This window comes from Lontra canadensis, unplaced genomic scaffold (assembly GCF_010015895.1).
Source record: "Lontra canadensis isolate GAN:19392208 unplaced genomic scaffold, GSC_riverotter_1.0 scaffold150, whole genome shotgun sequence".
Lineage (NCBI taxonomy): Eukaryota > Metazoa > Chordata > Mammalia > Carnivora > Mustelidae > Lontra > Lontra canadensis.
Window position 1 is genome coordinate 2963756 of NW_022631144.1, and position 15167 is coordinate 2978922.

Below are 15167 nucleotides of genomic sequence, written 5' to 3' on the forward strand. Positions count from 1 at the left end.
ATTATTACAGCGCTGGAAAACACTGAAAACAGTTGTTCTTTATCTGTAGCTCTAGGCGTGCCTTTAGCAATGCATAATGAACCCCTTATCAAAGAAACCCTCAAAGCCACACAACTGATGACATTATTTACTTCCTAGAATTCCAGGCTATTTTTTCCAGTGAAAACTTTACAAAAGCAAGGCTCTATGCATTGCTCATAATGTCTGTGCTGTTCTCTTCTCTTTACAGCTTGAAGTGGCTACTCTCATTGTGACCCCACACATTAGGACCCTGGCCAACCAGATCATACATTTCAACACCACCAGCAACGTAGGTGAAAAAATTCAACCGCTGCTATCATGACTCACATGCATTTTTGCTCTGCTTATGATTGTTCACCAGGTTATCCCACCTCTACCCTAACTCCCAAGCTTATGATCTTGATTACTTCACTTGTTTGTTATTTCTTATATTTCATGATTTCCTTTATTTGCTGAGCAACTGCGGATGTGAGACTCTGAACTAGATGTCCATGATAACGCAATGAAGAAGACAAGCTTACGGTCTAGCAAGGAAAACCAACTTTGAGCAACTAATTAATGACCAGCTCATTAATTAATTACAATTATATTAAGTGCCGTTATAATTACAATGAGAGTTTACAGTAAGAGGAGGCTGTGTGTCTAGAACCCCTCAGTGAAGAAGCAATGCTTCAGCCAGGCTTCAAAGAATGAGTACAGAGAACTTGGGCAGGGAAGAGCAGATTAGAGTTCCAGGCAGAAGGGAGAACATGTGTAAAGGCCCTGTGATGGGAGAGAACATGCCTTATTTAAGAAACTCAGCGAAGGTAGCATTATTCAGCTAACTCTCTGGACTAATATCACCAAGAGTTCTGACAGCATACAGATTATGTCTCCTGTTGATTCATCGTTGGTGGTGATGATGATGATGATGCATTTTTTCTGTATCTATTGAGTGCCCGCTATGTGCCAGACACCATTCTGGGTCTTAAATGTAGACCAATGACCAAATAGAGAAGAGTTCCTGGTTTCATGGAAGTTTCAATCTAGTAAATAGGAAGATAAACAATAAATAAATTAAATAAGTAGAACATAGAATATATTAGAAGGTAGTAAGGGCTAAGGCAAACAAACGAAGGGGGACATAAAGCAAGCATGAGGCTGACATTTTAGGTAAAGTGCCCAGCAAATCCTCATGGAGAAGAGAACATCTGAGCAAAGGCTTAAAGGAAATGAAGAAATAAGCAAGCTGTGTGAATATCTGGGAGAAAGAACATTCCAGAGAAAGGAAGCAGAAAAAGGCACAAAGAAGGGAGCATATGCCTGACCTTGTTGAGGAAAAGCAAGGTCATCATGAGTGGAACAGAGGGGATGAAGGAAGAGAGATAGGAGAGATCAAAGCAGTGGGAGGGAGAAGGAGAAATGGGGTCAGTGACACATGGCCTAAGAATTCTTACTTTTTTAATTAATTTATTTATTTTTTTAGATTTTTTTTTTCAGCGTAATAGTATTCATTGTTTTTGCACCACACCCAGTGCTCCATGCAATCCATGCCCTCTCTAATACCCACCACCTGGTTCCCCCAACCTCCCACCCCCCGCCCCTTCAAAACCCTCAGATTGTTTTTCAGAGTCCATAGCCTCTCATGGTTCACCTCCCCTTCCAATTTCCCTCAACTCCCTTCTCCTCTCCATTTCCCCTTGTCCTCCATGCTATTTGTTATGCTCCACAAATAAGTGGAACCATATGATAATTGACTCTCTCTGCTTGACTTATTTCCCTCAGCATAATCTCTTCCAGTCCCGTCCATGTTGCTACAAAAGTTGGGTATTCATCCTTTCTGATGGAGGCATAATACTCCATAGTGTATATGGACCACTTCTTCCTTATCCATTCGTCCGTTGAAGGGCATCTTGGTTCTTTCCACAGTTTGGGACCATGGTCATTGCTGCTACAAACATTGGGGTACAGATGGCCCTTCTTTTCACTACATCTGTATCTTTGGGGTAAATACCCAGTAGTGCAACTGCAGGGTCATAGGGAAGCTCTATTTTTAATTTCTTGAGGAATCTCCACACTGTTTTCCAAAGTGGCTGCACCAACTTGCATTCCCACCAACAGTGTAAGAGAATTCTTACTTTAAATGAGATGAGGAGCCATACGGGATTTCGAGCAATGGAGTGACACGATCAGACATCTATTCGGGGAGGCTAGTTAGAAGCTGACTGCAATAACCCAGAGGAGAATGATGGTGACTCAGACCAGGGTGGTAGCGGGGCTGTGGGAAGAGGTGGTTGTATTCCGAAGGCATTTCAAAGGAAGCCCCAAGAGAATCTGCTGATGAATTAGAGGAAAAATTCTCCTGAGCTTCTGACTGGGGCCACAGGAAGTATGGAGTTGCCTTTAACACCACAGGTGGAGCAGTTCTGAGGGGAAGTGGAGGTCAGTATTCTTTGCCAACCTGTTCAATTTCTACTCCCTCCCCTGCAACATAAGTGGGGACTTGTCTGGATTTTTTACTGATACATATCCCCAGAGCTTAAAGCAGAGCATGATACAGGGTCCATAAATGTATCTGGAATGAATGGATCCCTGCTTCACCAACAAAGAGGTAAAATGGTTAACCCGAGGTCTCTTAGCAAATGTATCATAGGGCTAGAATAGTTACCCCCTTCCTGCCCTGCACCAGCAAGGACCATGTCTACAGAGACATCCTTGCCTGGTGTCAGTCAGGAGTTCATTTAAGATCCATCTTTCCCAGGATGTCTGGGTGGCTCAGTTGGTTAAGCGTCTGCCTTCAGTCCTGGTCATGATCTTGGGGTCCTGGGATGGAGTCCCTCATCAAGCTCCCTGCTCAGCAAGGAGCCTGCTTCCCCTTCTTCCATTCTCCCTGCTTGTGCTCTCTCTGTCTCTGTCTCTGTCTCTCTCTCTGTCTCTCTGTCTCTCTCTCTCTGTCAAATAAATAAGTAAATAAAATCATTAAAAAAACATCCATCTTTCCTGGGCACCTGGGTGGCTCAATCAGTTAAGCATCTCCCTTTGGCTAAAGTTAGATCCCAAGGTCCTGGGATTGAACCCTGCATTAAGTTCCCTGCTTAGTGGAGAGCCTGCTTCTCCCTCTCCCTCTGCTGCTCCCCCTGCTTGTGTTTGCTGTCTCTCTCTTTCTCTCAAGTAAGTAAATAAAATCTTTACAAAGAAAAATCCATCTTTCCCTGGGGCACCTGATTGGCTCAGTCAATTAAGCAACCAACTCTTGGTTTTGGCTCAGGCCATAATCTCAGGGTCTGGAGATCAAGCCCTAGGTGCTCCCCATGGAGCACGAAGCCTACTTGGGATTCTCTCTCTCCCTCTGCCCCCCCACACCCACTTGCTCACCATCTCCCCCTCTCTCTAAAATAAATAAATCAACATTTGTTTTAAAAAGACCCATCTTTCCCTGTCAGCCAGGCCCCTCTCATAGCAACCCTCTGAGAGGTCACCAGCACCCAGCTCTGCCTGGGGACAGCTGGTGTCCAGCAGGACAGAACGAAATATGTCACTGCTTCTTTCCAGGGACAGATTCTGGCAAATGATGTGGCCATCGAAGAGACAGAGGTCATTGCCAAAAACGGCCGAATCTACACCCTGACCGGCGTCCTCATTCCTCCCTCCATCATGCCAATTCTGCCCCACCGATGTGATGAAAGCAAGAGAGAGATGAAATTGGTAAGGAAGCTAGGAAAATAGTAAAGAGGAGCTCCCGAACAGCCCCACAGGGCAGACAGCGTCCTTCTCTCTCACACTTCTGAGGAAGCTGACAAGGAGGATCTCACCCCAGGAGCCTCATTCCACACAGGTTTCTGTCCCCACAAAAAGGGAGGTGGGCCTGAGGTCCTAGTTCATAAACTGTGAACCGAGGCTTCTTGTGGGAATGTTCCACCGTGACCAACGCCTCCCAGCTCTAGTGGCTCCTTAGAGCTGCCGTAACAAATGACCACAAATGAAGAAGCTCAGAACAACAGAAATGTATTCTCTCACCGTTCTGGAGGCCAGGGGTCTGAAATCGAGGTATTAGCAGGGCCGTGCTCCCTCAGAAGGCTCTGGGAGGGAGGATCCGTCCTCGTCTCTTCCAGCTTCTGATGCCTCCCGGTAATCCTTGGCGTTCCTCATCTTGTAGCTGCGTTATTCCAACCTCTGCCCCTGTGCGGGTCACTGTGTGTGTACTCCTCGCTTCTGTTGTGACACCAGTCATTAGATTCAGAACTTGCCCCCCAATCTAGTATGACCTCATCTTAACTAATTACATTTGCAAAGACTTAATCAAGGGAACACAAATTTGGTGAGGAACACTATTCAGCTGGCTACACCAGAAGTGGGATCAGTCCTTACCTGTGTCACCTGGGACCACCTTGCTCCAAGCCCATAGCTTTACTCCAAGAAATGTAAGAAAGAATTTCTTCTCAGATGAGTGCTCTGGACCTCGCCAATCAACCGTCTTTCTGTATTTCTTTTCCAATACCAAACTTTCTGTTTGCCTGTGAGCTTGTGTACCCTCTAGTGACTTTTCCCGTTTCCATGGCAACCAACTTGGGTGAGCTGGTTTTATTCAGAGCACCCCAAATGTCAACACTGCTATACATGGGATCTTTCAGTTCCCATGGAAACCATACCCCTGAAGTTGCCACAATAATAGGTCTGGGTCTTTCTTTTCAGAACACTGCAATAATACTTCAATGATTGTTCTCAAAATATCCTTGGAACATGGACGTTGAACGATGAATAATGGCCTCATTTTATAGGTTTTATTTACCGATCCCTCTTCTTATCATGAAGGCTGGAAATAGCTGTTTGGTCACCTGGTAGAGGATTGTGGCTGGTTCCCCTGATATGTTTTAGGATATTGTATGGGTACCCGTCCTCCACGCCAGTCATATACCAACTAGGGGATCTGATTCCATTCTGGGCATCCCTTTTTAAGAGAGGCAGAAACTCAGTCACTTTCCTAGCCAGTCCCTGCCAGTGACTAATATTTGGTTCATTCTTTGAAAAAAGTAGTTTTGGCAGATACATCTCCTGGCTTGGGCCAGGGTGAAGATGAGAACAGGCCAGATAAGAATAGTCTCATCTTTTATCCCACAGGCAAAAGATTTTGGAAAACAGGGCCTCTGCCGAAAAGATTCAGGAAGAGTCTAATTATTGACTTTAGAGCTTCCCCATCCCAAGCAGCTGCCATTCAAGTTCAAGGAAAAAAGTCTATGCAGGGATAAGGGTATCCCCAACTGCCTGCCTCGTGGCAACATTGCTCTGTTCTAGGTTGCTTAAAAGCTTGTTCTCCAAATTCCCAAAAGAAAGAATCTAGATGTGGGTTTGAGCCACAACCCAAAGGATCTGGGTTTAATAGAGAAAAAAGCTTCCCAATACCCCATATCTTAGGATAGAATCTTCTTTTACTATTTTCTCTGGGTTTAAAGTCAGATATATCTGCTCTACATGATTTAGGATGGTTTTGATTAGATCTGTTAAGAGTCCAAAGCTGGGACACCTGGATGGCTCAGTCGGTTAAATATCTGCCTTTGGCTCAGGTTATGATCTCAGGGTCCTGGGATCGAGCTCTGCGTTGGGCTCCCTGCTCATCCGGGAGCCTTTTTCTCCCTCTCCCCCTCCCCACCATTTGTGCTCTCCCTTGCTCTGTCTCACCCTCTCAAATAAATAAACAAATACATAAAATCTTTTTTAAAAAACTGCAAATGCATTTTCTGCAAAGTATTTGGGGTAAGCACAGGGTAGGAGCAGCTGGCACTCACTGTCTAGGAGTCTCAGTTTTCACCAGCCTGAGCCCATAGCTGGTTTTAGTCTTGTATGTTTGGATTTTAAAGGTTTAATTACTAATTCTCTGTACTAGTTAGGGTCCCTGCAGGAAACAGAAGTTACCCCAATGGTTCAAATGAAGAGACTTTAATGAAGATGCTACTAGAGGGGGGTGGGCAGGGCTAAGGAGACAAACCAGTTATGCAGGAACATCAAGGAGAAGCAATGGAAACCATTACCACCCCGAGAGGTGAGGAGGGGAGAGCTAGGAGGTACCTGAACCCAGTGAGAGCTGGAAGAGTGGAGGAAGGTGACATCAAGAAGGAGCTATAGTGAAGGTGCCCAAGCAGAGAGGTAGGGAAGAAATACCTCTATCTTGCCCTCCTCCTACCCACTAGCATCCTGCTGCCTCTCGCACTGGCCAAGACCATGAAAATGCTAGGCAGGGGAGGCAAGAGAACATTCTTTCAGGTCTACCTGCTGGAGCACAGAGCCCAAAGGAGAAGATCAGAAAATCAATTTGGAGAGATTTGGAGGCACTCATCCCTTTCCATCCTCCTGAATTCAAGTGAAGCAAGAAGCTCAGGGAGACCAAAAGGCAGAGATTCAATGCTCAGCTTCACTGCTGCTAATTGGAGTACAAGGCTATCATGTGTGACCAGCGCTAACGCTTCATCTCTGGCACAGGTGGACAACTGCAATGCTTCCTCAGGGACAGGTGCCTCTGCACAGTGGAGAGTCAATCAGAAACCTCAGGCTGGTGGACAGTCGATCAGATCTGACCGATCTGACCTTGAAAGAGGGAGAGGAGGAGGCTGCTCTGAGTGAGATCGTTTCCAGCTCCCAAACCCTCTGGCACAGGCACTGACTTCCCTCTTTCTCTCCAGGGAGGTGCCAGTAGGGAGTAGAGAGGGAGGCCAGGAATGGTCCCCTGGAAGAAGGAAGCATGAGGTCAGGTAGGGTGGTCCCCTGCTCCCTCTTACAGGGATGCATATACTGATCCTTGTCTTTCCTTCCAGGGCACCTGTGTGAGCTGCTCTCTGGTGTATTGGAGCAAATGTCCTGCTAATTCTGAGCCCACGGTGAGTGTGACAGCTTTGAGAAACCACACATCACCCAAACAACCCTACTGGTGTTGCTTCTCATCTTTCTACCTTTCTTCTAAAAGATATAAATACCAACTGGGGTAACCTCAGATTGGCTCTCAGCCTAACAAAGGGGAGAGGGTAGAAAGCCCACTGTATGGGGGAGGGTAGACAGAACTGCATTTGAATCCTTGCTCATTAACACTGGGTGCATTGTTGAACCTTCTTAAACTAAGTTTTTTTTTTTCTGTAAGTAATAATAATAATAACAAGGGAATTAGCAGAGATAAAAACCCACGTACAATACCTAAATCAAGTGGCTATTCAGTAAAGGTTCATTCCTTCTCTACTTCACCCTCTTAAGTCTGTGTGGGGGAGTCAAAGCTTTGCCTTCACCATCTTGAGTTATCCGGCTGGGCCTGAGAATTTGATTAACAAGAGAAAAGTTCACAGATTTTATGTGTACATGGGAGTGCCCATAAGAAAGCAAAGACCCAAAGAAATGGCAAAACTCAAATGTTTATGTGGATGTGGTAGATCAAATCAAGGGAGGAAATTGTGGGAAAGTCACTGAAATGTACAGGGAGGCTAGAGGAAATTTGGAGTTATTTTAACAAGGTCCATTTGTGCAGCTTTTTCCTTGCATCAGCTTCTTGTCTCTGTGACAAGAGGTCTCTTTTGTCCTGGCACAAGGAGGACATCTTCTACAGGGGAGCTTTATCTCCTGTTCTCTGAAAGGAAAGGCGGGGGAATCAGAGTGTCCCTTTTCTATCTGCGGTTTTTCAAGTATGCCTTGAGCTCAAAACGATCCTTATGCCAAAGAGGCCAATTTGGGCTGGCATAGTCCGCCACACATTACTCCTGTTTGCTCTTCCCAAACATTTTTCCGGATAGAAACACAAGGACTATCAAGAGAATGACATTAGGACCATCAAGCCCTTTTCAAGTTTGACTGAATTCTGCATACGTCTATTGAGAGCTGATTCCCAGGGCATAAAGATGAATGAGATGTAGTTTTGCTTTGTTTTTGTTTTTGTGTTGAAAAGATGTAGTCTAACAAGGAAAACCAGAGAGGTAATCCAGAATTCATATGCCAAGTGCTCTACTGGTGACAAAAGCGAAATGCTCCAAGGTAAAAATTGATGATCGAAATCTCTGCCTATAATTTTGTCCTGAAAAAGAGCATCCCAGTGAGAAGTATCATTCAACACTAGACTAGGTCACTAAGGAAGGAGATGAACTCTTTAACACAATCCTACTGAGAAGCATTTAATAAAGCAAAACATGAACATTAAATGGCACAGGTGTGCCTATAGTTATTTTTCTCAGTCAAGCCATCACCCCTAAGTCCAACAGGATGCTGTCAACCGGGGAAAATGGAGAGGGAGGAGAAGAGAGGAAATCATGTTGACTAACATGAGAGTGACTGCTGTGTGCCAGGCATTGTTCTAAATGCTTTATATAGCAAACGTCCAAGGTAGGTATATTATCATCATAGCCCTCGTGTGATCTGGGAATGAGCATAAGGAAACATAAAACACTTTGTACAAGGTCACACAGTTAGTACATGGCCAAACCATGATCCTACATCACCACAGCCCAAGTAAGGAAGAGAAGGAGAGAAAGAAGGTAGAATTAGATACACGGGTTAGAACCAAAAAAGCCCCAAATCTTCCCTTCCCAGCCTCCCATGATCTATACTTACTTAATTATCCTGAGAGCCTACAAGAGGACTGAATAGTCTTTCCTCAATGATCTCAGAATTCCTTTACATAGCTCAGATTTTAGGATTTTACAGCCCATGAAGTTCTCAACACTACCTTCTTGAGCTGGAGCCTAAGAAGACAGGGTGTCTCCACATCATTTACCTAACATAAAACTTGAACCAGAGACAGAATGCTTAGGATAAAACCTGAGATCAACATTATCGTCCCATTCCCCAGATGAGGCATCCAAGGCCGACAGAGACTACATGACTTGCCTGTGATATCCTAAAGTAAGGTCGCAGTAAGACCCATTCTCTGGACCTGCCCCTTACTAATGGGGCTCTTTAGCAAAAATATTTACCTGTCGGGGCCTCAGTTCCCTCATCTGCAAAAGAGGGATGAAAAACAGCCACAAGGAGTTGAAGATTGATGATCTTATATGTACAGTGTCTCTGCCCCTAGTGGGTTCTTGATAAACGGCAGCTCTAGATAATTACAATCAGGCACCAGGTGTTAGAGAATGGAAGTTGCATTTAAGACTTTCCCACATACACCTACGCATCACTCCTAAGAGAAAAACTCAGACCATCCCTATTTCCTTTAGTGGATTTTTCTACAAATTAGAGAGGGACTCTCTACTGGCTCCACAATTTCTATGTAGAAGGAGCTTGGGGATGGCTGTTGATTGGAAGAGTGTGGCTGAGACCCACTCAGGATGAACAGCAAAGTGTTCTCGGCTCAACTGGCAATGTCTGCCCTGGTGGGAGGGAGGGTCAAGATAAATGTGCCCAGATTTATGCCAGTCCTGGCCTGTGTTCTACCAACAAGGAAACAGAGGCCTCAAGAAGGGGACTAAGCTCTGGCGGGGAAACATGAGCTGGAGAGCTCTGGTGATCTTGCCTGATGTCGAGGGGAAACGGAAGCAGGCTGTCAGGGTATGAAGCCAAGCGATGCCCAGAGGACCTCAAAATGCAGACTCAGTGCTTTTTTCCCCATTGGCTTTCTTCCAGACACTCTTCACACACAGATGTGTCTACACTGGCAGAGTAAGGAGCCTGAAGAGTGGCTGTGCCCGGTACTGCAATGCCACAGTGCAGGTGAGGCCTTCAGGGCCACATTCCTGGGCCTCAGCATCTGTGAGGCAACATGGTGCCCATGGCCTTGGCAATGTCTTCCCGCAGGGGAACGGTAGGGGGGACTCTCTCCACGGGGTCCAGGTCACCCCCTTCCCTGCACCCATCCCTCCTGTGCTTCCCTCTCGCTCTTAACAAAGAGCCCACACTCTTGAAACTCCCCCCATGGACCGGCCACTGCCTCATGTCTGACCTGTCTCTGATCTTCCTTCCGACCCCAGAGTGTGCACACTTGCCACTCCCTCCCTCAGAGTATTTTCCAGATTTTCCTGGGACTGATTCATTGTTCAAGGGTTTAACTCTCACTCCCTCTGTCACCACCTGATCCATAGTGGCCTCCCCAGGCTCCCCCCACCTTTTCCCCCACCTGCCACCACTTCGTTACAGTATTTTGTCTTCCCAGCACATACAGGTCTCTTTTTTAAAATTGATGGTCTCTTCCTGATGATATAGAGGATGGGCTCCATGAGCACAAGCCTTCACATCTTGTTTTCACGGTGCCAGAGCCGGCTTGGCACTCAAGGTCAGCCCTCAGTACACGTGTGGTGAGCACATGGTTGAACACCAGCCATGCCATCATCTGCAGAAGAAGTGGAGCTAATGTTGTTTATTACAATAATGGAAATTAAAATGTATTTCCTTTGAGGAACTGGCACTCTGCTTGCGCTTTTAAAAGGCAACATGTGTTTTGTTTCTCAGATACCAAAGTGCTGCAAAGGTTTCTACGGGCCTGACTGCAACCAGTGTCCTGGAGGCTTCTCAAATCCATGCTTGGGCAATGGCCAGGTGAAATAAACTGTTTCATGGGTGCTGAGCTTGACCTGAGCTAAGTCAAGTGGAAGAGTAATTTTTAAAACCACTAGACCGAGAAGTGCTACAGTGCCAATCACTGTTCGCAGAAAGTAAAAGATACAGATCAGTTGCTCAAAGAACAGAAGGTATCTGTAGCAGAAGAAATTTGGGCCAGGGATGGATGGTGGCAGGGGTAGAGAGTGGGAAGTCTGGAAGTGTTCCAATCTCTGCGGTCCTGCTGCTGAGCACTTGACCTTGGATAACTCAATGAGGCTCCCTCTAACCCACTTTCCTCTTATGGAAAGAGAGCACAGTCTCCTGCATTGATCTCCAAGATTTCTTTCAGGATGAAAATTCTGTGATACTTAAAAAAAAAAAAAGAAGAAGAAGAAGAAGACACTGACCAGTGATTGCTTTTTATTAACCCACCTCCAAAATCTAGTAAAATATAAAGGCCCAAACTTATCTCCTCTAGCTTAGAGACCAGAGCTAAACAAACAAAAGTAAAAGTAGCTGTGGTTCACATGGGAAATTACAAATCTGTGCATTTAAGAAACCACATCTAAAATATGCCCCCATCCAGGGGAAGGAATAACTGCAACCATGGGTTGAGGTGAGGCAAGAACAAGGCAAAGCAGTCACCAATTAACTACCACAGCCCATGGCAGGAAGTCACCGGTGCCCAACTCTGGTACACAGTGATCCTTGCAAAGCCAACCTTGAAATAGCTGAAATGGGGAGGTGGAGGGTGAAAAGTCTTATACTGAAGGGGTAAAGTCATAAAGTCATAAAGCTGAGCAAGCCAGGCTCTGGAAAGAATGGCCAACCTTCCTTCTGAAGGCCGGTGGCTGGTCACACCATCCCTCAAGCATTGTTTGTAGGTTCCAAGTTCACCATGGTGACACCCTTCCTCCTTGGATGACTTACCTTCAAGTTTGAAATCCTGACTCAGGACCCCAAACTTGTCCCTGTTTTAGCATCTTAGCTGATATCAACATGACTCTACTTTCCACGAGTTGTCCCAGAGGGCCATGTCTAGCTCTGATAGAGATGTCAGGTAGAATCTGACATCAGAGAAGTTAGGCAATGACACAAAGACATCTGGGACTTCTTTACAGTGGAGCATTGTCCTAACACCCTCATGGCCTGCCTTTGCTTGCAGTGTGTTGACGGCCTCAATGGCAATGGGACGTGTGTTTGCCAAGATGGTTTCCAAGGCTCCCAGTGTCAGTTCTGCTCTGATCCCAATAAATATGGACCTCGGTGTGACAAAAGTAAGTGGCACTTCTGGAACTTACTCCTGCTCCTCAGCTGGATTCCCTTTGGCACTGCAGCAAAGCAATAATGCAGGACAGGTGCTGTGTGTCCCTTTGCTTGGTGTATACCCTCATCCTAGACCATTTCTCAAGCACATGGTTCTCAATCTGTAGCGCATGCCAGACTGTGGGGTCCCACTGCAGAATTTCTGAGGCAGCAGGCCTGGAGTAGTATTGGAGAACTTGCAATTGTAACCAGTTTCCTGGGAGTGTAGCCAAAAGACCACTCTTCAAAAACCAGTCCCTTAAGTTTTCCCCACAAACCTGAAGTGACCATGGGCTCAGTAGCAAAACAGAGACTCACACTCTACCTTTCCAACAATCCCCTTCTATCAGCTTCCCCCCCTTGCAAAATGTGTGACTTTGTGCAAGTCACCTCCCCTCTCTAGACCTCAGTTTCCTCATCTATAAAATGGGAATAATAATAGTAATTACCTCATAACGTTAGTGCAAGTTATAAATAGAAAATACTTGCCTTGGGACAATGCCTAGCACCTAGAATGCAATACAAATACACTAACTCTTATTATTAATCTGTGAGTGTTGTTACTGTTGCTGTTATTCTAAGTTCAGTGACATAAATATCAGGAAGCTCGGAGACCAAGAAGAAAGTTCCACAACAGAAGGCATTAAAAAAAAGATGCAGTTATTTGATCTTAGAAAATGCATTATGCCTTTAAAATTGCAACATTGTGTATATTTAAGTAGATAGATACATAAATATACAGAAATAAATATAGATATATATTTCCACACTAAGATTAGAACTTGAAAGAAAAACAATGAATAGATGTGTTGGCCATGGAATCAAGCCAGCCCAAAGTTAAATCCCCACTCTGCAACTGACAGGTTGTATGACCTTAGAAGAAGTCTCATTGAGTCTTAATTTCCCCATCTATAAAATGAAGATAATAACAGTACCCATGTCATGGGTTTTTGATGAAGTTAGACCATAATCTAGGGCCATAACACAGAGCTTGCCCCAGCAAGAAATCAGTAGATGAAGCCGTTCTAATTACTGTCACTACTAACTCCATTCGCTGGTTACAGAGCACACAGCCCTTCCCCTCTCTCACCTGGTCTGATCTTCACAACCACCTCTCAAGATGGGCAGGAAACCAGAGCACAGCAGGATCATGGCTGCTGATCCTAATCCACTGTTCTTTGTGTCAAAAAAGGTTTCTGAGAAACAAAAATAAGGTTTTATTCCAAAGCCTGTCAATGTTGGTGTCTTTATGGGGCCAAGCGAGCAGGATGCTGAGGCCAGGGGAAGCCGTGGAGGTCTCCACACCAATACCTCCCATTCAGGTCTGTGGTTACCCAGCAGCCCAAGCAAAAGAGCCACCTCTTCCTTCTGGGCCCTTGTCCCTTGCGGATAAAGTCCTGACTTGCTTAAAAGTTTATGAAAAGTCTTTTGTTTTAAATCCAGTCATGCTTTTCTAGCCCACTCACTATGTCTCTCTTTTCTGTCCTGGTTGTTGGCTACAAGCACCCACACAAACTCCTCTCCTAAAGCCCTCCTGGGGCAAAATCACAGAAGCCTTCCTTTCTGATCATAGCCAAGCCCCCAAACCCTTGCCACCTGACTCGAAGGAATTTTGCATCCTTCTTTTCAACTCCTGCATGCATAGGAGCCTGAGTTGGAAGCGCACATTGCAATTTTTTTAAACACATCATCGAAAGCAAAGTAAACCACAAAAGTTTAAAATGATCACAGGCAAACAGAAATACCAGCTAATATCCTGAATTATGATGTTTGCACATAGGCAATCTTAGCAGCAAGTCAGGCAATGTGCGTCACCTCTCTGGGCCTCAGTTTGCTCATCTGGAAATGGGGATGATAAGAGTATCTACCTTCTGAGGCTGGTGACTGTTAATGAGATGGTACTGTTAAAGGCTGGCCCAATGCCTAGAACAAGGTCCGTGTACAAATATTGGCCATCAGGTAGCACTGGTTTGCTGTGATAGAGAGTAAAGAACAAGTATGTAAGCTGCACATATGTCAGAGGCCACACCAGCATGAGAAACTGCTTCTACTGATTCCAGAAAGGTGAGAAATTTCCAGACTGAGCTCTCCAACCATAAAGTAAATGAAGATTGAGTTCCTTGGCATCTTTCACACACACACACACACACACACACACACGCTACACACACACACCTACATACAATACACACAAAGCACTTCTGGGACCGAGTTCTTCCCATCCTTGATGGGACAGTCAAGCTCACCACACACTGACTCAGGCCCATAGAGAGACACTTGAGAAGCTAAGATATAGCCTCCAGAGCCTCCCGCAGCTCAGCCCCAGGTTCTGCTCTGATGGGCACAAGAAGGGGGTGAGGGGAGGTGGTCTTTCTCCTCCATGACCATGTGCCCCGTTGCTGTGCTTGTCTCCCGACCCCCAAATACCCCGCTTCCTTCTCTTCCAGAATGTCTGTGCATTTCCGGAACATGTAACAACAGGATCGACAGTGACGGGGCCTGCCTGGATGGCACGTGCAGAGAAGGCTCTGCTGGGAGGTTCTGCCACAAGCAGACCTCCACCTGCGGGCCCTACATGCAATTCTGCCACATCCATGCCACCTGTGAATACAGCAATGGGACAGCAAGGTAAGGCTGTAGGGTACAACCCTTAAGAGCCCACAGCCTCTGTACCACCTGTACATAGACCCAGCTCCTATCTCAACTCTTTGCAAACAAAGGCCTGTTTCCTCCAGCTGCCAGTGTGGCCTTTGTGGAGAAAACTTCAGACTGAGCTGGGTTCAAACTGCAGCACTCTGTGCTCTGAAACGTACCAACTGCGTGACCTTGAGCAAGTTAGTTAACCTCTCTGAGCTTCACTTTTCTTCATCAGGACAATAAGGATGATGTTGCCTATGTAGTAGGGCACTTGTGGAGGTTATAAAAACTGGATGTAAAAGCACCCAGCACCAGGGGCAGCTGGGTGGCTCAGGTGGTTAAGTGACCGACTCTTGATTTTGGCTCAGGTCATGACCTCAGGGTCTTGGGATGGAGCCCCGAGTTGGGCTCCATGCTCAGCAGGGAGTCTGCCTGAGACTCCCTCTCCCTCTCCCTCTGCCTGTTCCCTCATTCAAGCTCTCCACCTCTCTCAAATAAATTAAACCTTAAAAAAAAAAAAAAAGGCACCCAGCACCAGAGCCAGCCCATCATAGGTGTTCAGTCATGGAAATTATGATTATTATCATTATTCATGTGAGGAAATGAAAATATTTCCACCAATGTCCAACCCTTTAAAAAAAGCCTTTACTTCCTAGAGCCATTAATAATAACTCCCCCATTCAAGGCATCTTAGAGGAAATCAGGTCTTGGTCATCAGTTCACCA

General features: G+C 45.7%; 1 protein-coding gene across 1 annotated transcript in view; it reads left to right on the forward strand.

The window, feature by feature from the left end:
* The window catches only part of STAB2 (stabilin 2), a gene marked incomplete at its 3' end in the record, with an annotated part of 157350 nt that overhangs the window by 68032 nt on the left and 74151 nt on the right, over positions 1 to 15167 (forward strand). Inside the window, exons 17-23 of the mRNA XM_032844332.1 lie at positions 230 to 310; positions 3553 to 3705; positions 6807 to 6869; positions 9589 to 9675; positions 10411 to 10497; positions 11666 to 11777; positions 14253 to 14433. Coding sequence (XP_032700223.1) covers positions 230 to 310; positions 3553 to 3705; positions 6807 to 6869; positions 9589 to 9675; positions 10411 to 10497; positions 11666 to 11777; positions 14253 to 14433 — 764 coding nt within the window. The remainder of the gene's footprint in view (positions 1 to 229; positions 311 to 3552; positions 3706 to 6806; positions 6870 to 9588; positions 9676 to 10410; positions 10498 to 11665; positions 11778 to 14252; positions 14434 to 15167) is intronic.